Here is a 6,000-nt window from a genome sequence, read left to right on the forward strand (position 1 = left end):
CTCTCCTCTCTCCATTTCTCTCTGCCCTATCCAACAACAATGACATCAATAATAGCTACAACAATAAAACAACAAAGGCAATAAAAAAGGGAATAAATAAATAAATATTTTTAAAAATTTTAAAAAGGGAGAAAGTGGGGAGTGGGAGGTGAGGTCAGACTTCAAAGGCAGGGGAGGAAACTGTACTAATAGTCTCAAGTCACACCCACTTATTCAAATCTGGAGTCCTACGAAGTTTTGCAGGACCCCGGCCGGGAGAGAGACTCTGTGGTCTCAGGTCCTGGCTCTGTCTGTCCCAGCTGTGCAGGCCTGGGGCAAACCGCTTAGCAGCTTACTGGCTTGTGCAGTCCTTCCTCCACCCTCAGTAGAGCAGGCAGCAGCCCAGCCTCCAGGCGCCTAGTGAGGGCTCCTTGTCGAAAATGCTCAGCAGAACAGGAGTGAGTGGGACTCTGGGTTGCAGAGACTGGCCGGGCCTTCCTGGAGACACAAAGGGGGGTCTCTCCACAGTTCCGCCGGCATCCGGGAGGCTGAGCGCTTTGGGACGCCTCCCGGCAGGGCCTCCAGCATCACCCGGGCAGGAAAGGAGGAGAATGGCGGTGGAGTCAAGTACAAGGCTGGCCGGGTAAGTCGCTATGAGTCCCATGGCTGGGGAGGGCCTTCCTGTCCCCTGGGCCTTTACTGCTCTCTGCAGTTACTGTGTTGGCCTTGGGAGTGATGGGCGGGCCTCAGGTAGAGTGAGGAGAGAGGCCTTGGAAGCCACCTTCAGGGACCAGCAGGAAGGCCCTCACCAGGCTCAGAGTGGTACATGGCCGACTGTAGGCTTCCCTTGGCTACATCCCATCTGTCAAGGAATTCTGAATATTGAGGAGACTGGAGCCAGGACGGGCGAAGGAAAAAGGAGTTTATTCGCACTGACCGAGAGTGCAGGTTACTCTGAAAACTCACGGCCTCAAACCAAAAGGACGGTACTAGCTCAGACAGGGGGTGCAGGCTGAGGGCAGGAAGTGCCACCACAGAAGCAGAGGCTGCAAGGGGCGGGACCTGGACCCATTGCTCAGGGGCTGGTTACCTTAGCTGAGCCTCTGCCACGATAGATAGATGTGGTTAGGAACATCTTGCTTTCTGTATAAGGCATTTCCCTTTTCCTTTTCTGGCCTTGTGATGAACTTATCCACTGCTTACTCAGTGAAGTTCAGTCTGACCTTCTTCATCTCATTTCTCTGTTTTCATTTACTTGACCTTCCGCACAGTCTCCAGCTCAGCACACAGTCAATCCCTCTGCACATCCTCAGGCCTCCTGCATATTTTCAGTGTTTCTATTCTGAGTCACTGTGACGTAGTGATAAACATTTGGTTCCCCAGTGAATTCTATGTCCTCCGCCCCAACTCTGGCCTTCCTGCCAGGCACCTTCTACCCCAGTGGCCGTGGGGGCAGAGATATTCTTGGAATCACCCAGATTTCTAATAAGCACCTTCTGGGACCTTCTTACAAACGCACTATAATCATATTTTTTAAAAAATATATTTATTTATTTTCTCTTTGGTTGCCCTTGTTTTTTATTGTTGTGGTAGTTATTGTTGTTGTTATTGATGTCGTTGTTGTTGGATAGGACAGAGAGAAATGGAGAGAAGAGGGGAAGACAAAGAGGGGGAGAAAAAGATAGACACCTGCAGACCTGCTTCACCGCCTGTGAAGCAATTCCCCTGCAGGTGGGGAGCCGGGGACTCGAACCGGGATCCTTCTGCCCGTCCCTGCGCTTTGAGCCACGTGCGCTTAACCCACTGCGACTACCACCGGACTCCCACACCATAGTCATATTATAAGCACACATTCTAAGCATTTGCAGGGGCTTAATTTTTGGAGATTCCCTCTCACATCCACCTGGGATGCCTGCCTACCCACCCTGCAGTTTTGGGGACCCACCTGGTTTCCTAGTGCCGGGGGATCTATGGGGCGGGGTGAGCACTACCTGGAGCCACGCTGTTGTGACAGTCCCAGTGTAGCGCACAGAGAAGCACCAAGTCAGAGAGCAAACGCCAGGGACCTGAGCAGTGATCCCAGCAGATGGACCCATAGCCGGAGGGAAAACCCACCCAGCTGGGGTCTGGCCACACAGACTCCACCTGACAGAGACTCCCAAATGGAAGGTGGCAGAGGCGGGCACTACAAAGTCTCTCCCCCTTCATGCAGCAAACACACTCTGGGCACCGTGTCCCTGGCACCACCCTGAGTCTGGGGAGATGTTGGTGAATAAACCAGCCCCTTTATTCTTAAAGAACACTCAGCTCAGCACGCGCACTCTCCTGGCGTGGTATCACTCCTACAGAAGTAAAGATAAGGGGCTGGGCGTTGGCACACCTGGTCGAGTGCACATGCTGCAATGTGCAAGGACCCAGGTTCAAGCCCCCGCTCCCCACCTGCAGGGGGAAAGCTTCGCAAGTGGTGAAGCAGGGCTGCAGGTGTCTCTCTGTCTCTCTCCTTATCTCCCCCTTTCTCTATTTCTGGCTGTCTCTATCCAGCAAATAAGTAAAGATAATTTTTAAAAATCTAAAAGGAGAAGAAGAAGGAGAAGGAGAAAAGCCAAGGTGGCTGGGCAGTGGCACACCCAGTAGACACAAACAGCACCATGAGCAAGGACCCAGGTTCAAGCCCTCAGTCCCCACCTGCAAGGGGGAAACTTTGCAAGTGGTGAAGCAGGGCTGCAGGTGTCTCTCTCTCCCTCTTAATCTGCTGCTGCCCTCTCCAACTCTCTACATCTCTATCTAAAATAAATAAAGATTTAAAATTATAAAAAGGAAGATGGGAGATTTTTGTGAATCATCTGATGCATTTGTCCTCACTCTTGGTGACCAAGTGGTTCCTTCCAGCTGGACACCCAGCACTCTCTGATGTTGACTCACAAAAATCCTCTCCATCTCCCCAAGCAGGGAAGAAGGGCTGCTAGTAGGGGGAGCACAGATGGGCTGGGAAAGCTACTCAAGATCACACAGTAGGGGCCCCGCCATGGCTCACCCAGTTAAACACACATATCACCAAGTACAAGGACCCAGGTTCAAGCCTCTGTTCCTCACCTTCAGGGGGTTTGCTTCACAAGCAGTGAAGCAAGTGAAGCAGGTCTGCAGGTGTCCATCTTTCTCCCTCCTTCTCTCTCTCTCTCTCTCTCTCTTCCCCCTCACTCTCTCTCTCTTTCTCTCACCTTTAGGGTTATTGCTGGAGCTCGGTGCTGGTACTCCAAATCCACTGCTCCCTGTAGCCATTTTTCCCATTTTATTGGATAGAATAGAGAGAAATTGAGAGAGGAGGGGAGATAGAGAGGGAGAAAGAAACAGACACTTGTAGATCTGCTTGTCAAGCATCCTTGCTGCAGATGGGGAGCCAGGGACTTGAACCTGAATCCTTGCATGGGTCCTTTTGCTTAGTACTATGTATACTTAACTGGTGTGCCACTGCCTGGCCCCCTCTATCCTTCTCTATATCCTCAGCCTTCCCAATTTCTCTCTGCCCTGTCAAATAAAAATAGAAGGTGAGGGGAGACAGGGAAAAAATGACCGCCCGGAGTGGTGAGTGTGCCATGCAGGGCTGAAGGAAACAAAAAAAGGAAAAAAGTTCACCCAGTAATTAGAGCTGGAGATCCCACCTTTGCTGGCTTTGTAAATATTCGACTCTTCTCCCACTGGTTGCTCTCCTCTGATCTTTTCCTTCTCCTCTCAGCTACCCCTGGGGAAGATAGGAAGGGGCTTCAGTGGCAAGGACCCTGATTTCCACGATGACTATGGTTCTCTCCACAATGAAGAGTGTGCGGACGATGAGCTCCAGGGCAGACTGGAGCAGTGCCACCTGGAAGTCACCAATGTGTAAGGCACCAGTGCAACACGGGATCCAACGTGGAGAGACCTCGGGAGAAAGAGCCGCAGGTGGCATGGCCACTGTACATAGTGACCTTGGGCTGAGGGGAAGGGCCCCCAACACACCTGCTACAATTGCAGGTGGCTGCACGGAGGGACTTGGAGCCTCACTGGAAGGACGTGGTCCCCAGAGCATCCGTCTCAGGGTCCAGCCCCTTCCACAACCCAGGCTCCACTGCAGAGTGACTGTCAGCCCTCAAGATATCTCCAAAGCCCTGGGCTGAGCCACCAACTTGAAGAGACTCACAGTCTCCCCAACCCTCAAAAACAGTAACAACAACACCCCTAAGAGGAGCAAGCCCTAGGAGTAACAGGAAGAACTGTGGAGCCTGAGGCTGGCCAGCCAGGGCAGGGACCCTCCCAGCCAGCCTGGGCTTCTGCATTCTGTTCTTCTCAGGACTGAGAACTTGGCTTATGACAAGGGGGCTACTAAATATCTCTTATGACAATGCAAAACAGAGTGGGTCGGGGAGACAACATAGTGGTTATGCAAAAAAAACAAACAAACAAAAAAAAGATTTTCATACTTGAGGTACCATGTTTGAAGCTCAGAGGTCCCAGGTTCAATCCCCAGGACCACTGTAAATCAGAGCTGAGCAGTGCTCTGGAAAAAAGAGAGAAAGAAAGAAAGACAGAAAGAAAGAAAGAAAGAAAGAAAGAAAGAAAGAAAGAAAGAAAGAAAAAAAAAAAAAACAACAACTACAAAACAGACATGTCATTCCCTCCCGTCTTAAATGTCATGTCTCACACAGGAATGGATGTGCTAAGGAACTGTTTGCATGTTCTTCCTCCTGTATTAGATGTCGGCAGGAGGGTAATCCATGCAGGGCGGGCGGTGGGGAGCTGGGCAGCACCCCCCGCCCTGTCCTGCTCCCAAAAGTACAAATGGGCCATCACTGAGATGAAGGGCCCCGTGGCTACAGGAACAGGGGAGACTGAATTCAGTCCCTGACAACTCCACCAAGTGTGCAGTGGGAAGTGATGTCTCAGACACCTGACATACAGATGAAACCCCCCAGGCCCCGTGTGAGCAGTGTCACTGGTCAGTCAGTAAGGCGGTGAGGAGAACCTCTCTCCCCCTTCTGGACCCCGCCACTGTTGCTGTGTGGCATCTTACCAATGGCCTCACCTCTCTGTGCCTCAAGATCTTTATCAACAGTAATTCCGGTCCCCTCCTGTGGGGCATTGTTAGAATTAACAGTTGCTAATGTACGTAACATATTGTCACCTCTCTGAGGTCAGGTGCAAAGGGCGTGTCTTATTTCCTTACCCGCAACATGAAACTGACGTGGGAATGCTTCTGTCCAGCACATCTGACAAACAATGCTTAACAATCAGACTCTCTCTCTCTCTCTCTCTCTCTCTCTCTCAAGAGCCCCCAGTTGGGCTTGATCAAGGAGAAAGGGAGAGGGGCCAGATGGCGGAACACTTGGTTGAAAGCACCATGTTACCATGCGCCAAGGACCAAGGTTCAAATCTTCAAGTCTACACCTGCAAAAGGGGCGGGGGAGCTTTATGAGTGGTGAAGCAGTGCTGCAGGTCTCTCTCTTTTTCTTTCCCTCTCTATCTCTGCCTTCCCTCTCCATTTCTCTCCGTCCTATCAAATTATATAAATAAATATTAAAAGGAGACTCAGAGAGAGAAATCCCATCTCTAGAAAACCAGTTTTGACTCAAGGGTTTAGCCTGGAGTCCATCCAGCTGAGCACAGAGTGATGATGAGGGGAGAATCAGAGGCCCTGGGAGTCATCTGGCATGCCAGCTAGTCATTACTTGGGGACAGGCAGGCTAACACGCTGACTCTCATGAAAACTGTCTGCACAGAGAGTCTAGGGAAAGCTTGAATTTCCAAGTCTTGCAGCATGTCAGCCTCTGAGAACTGTCCAAGCTCTGTCCAAGCCAACAAATTGCCCCCCGCCACCTCGCCCCGTGGAGGGAGAGGGTTGGTGGAAGCATTAACTGAGCTCCAGTGAACTGGAGAGTGACCCTCCCCTATTCAAAAGATGGCCATCTTATCTCTAACATGAAAGGAGCACACATTCGAGGGGGCTGTCCACTTTGGCCTGGCTGTTCGTCCACTCCAGGACCTGCGGGG

At 51.3% G+C, this 6,000-nt stretch overlaps 1 protein-coding gene across 2 annotated transcripts in view; it reads left to right on the plus strand.

The window, feature by feature from the left end:
• LOC103122359 (kazrin) overlaps positions 1 to 5,532 on the plus strand; it is a 585,567-nt gene extending 580,035 nt beyond the window's left edge. For both annotated transcript variants that reach the window (XM_060202328.1, XM_060202327.1), the window contains exons 14-15: positions 508 to 622; positions 3,713 to 5,532. In XM_060202328.1, coding sequence (XP_060058311.1) covers positions 508 to 622; positions 3,713 to 3,859 — 262 coding nt within the window. In that variant the 3' untranslated portion in view covers positions 3,860 to 5,532. The remainder of the gene's footprint in view (positions 1 to 507; positions 623 to 3,712) is intronic.
• The last annotated feature ends 468 nt before the right edge of the window (positions 5,533 to 6,000 follow it).

The sequence above is a fragment of the Erinaceus europaeus genome, chromosome 11 (assembly GCF_950295315.1).
Source record: "Erinaceus europaeus chromosome 11, mEriEur2.1, whole genome shotgun sequence".
Lineage (NCBI taxonomy): Eukaryota > Metazoa > Chordata > Mammalia > Eulipotyphla > Erinaceidae > Erinaceus > Erinaceus europaeus.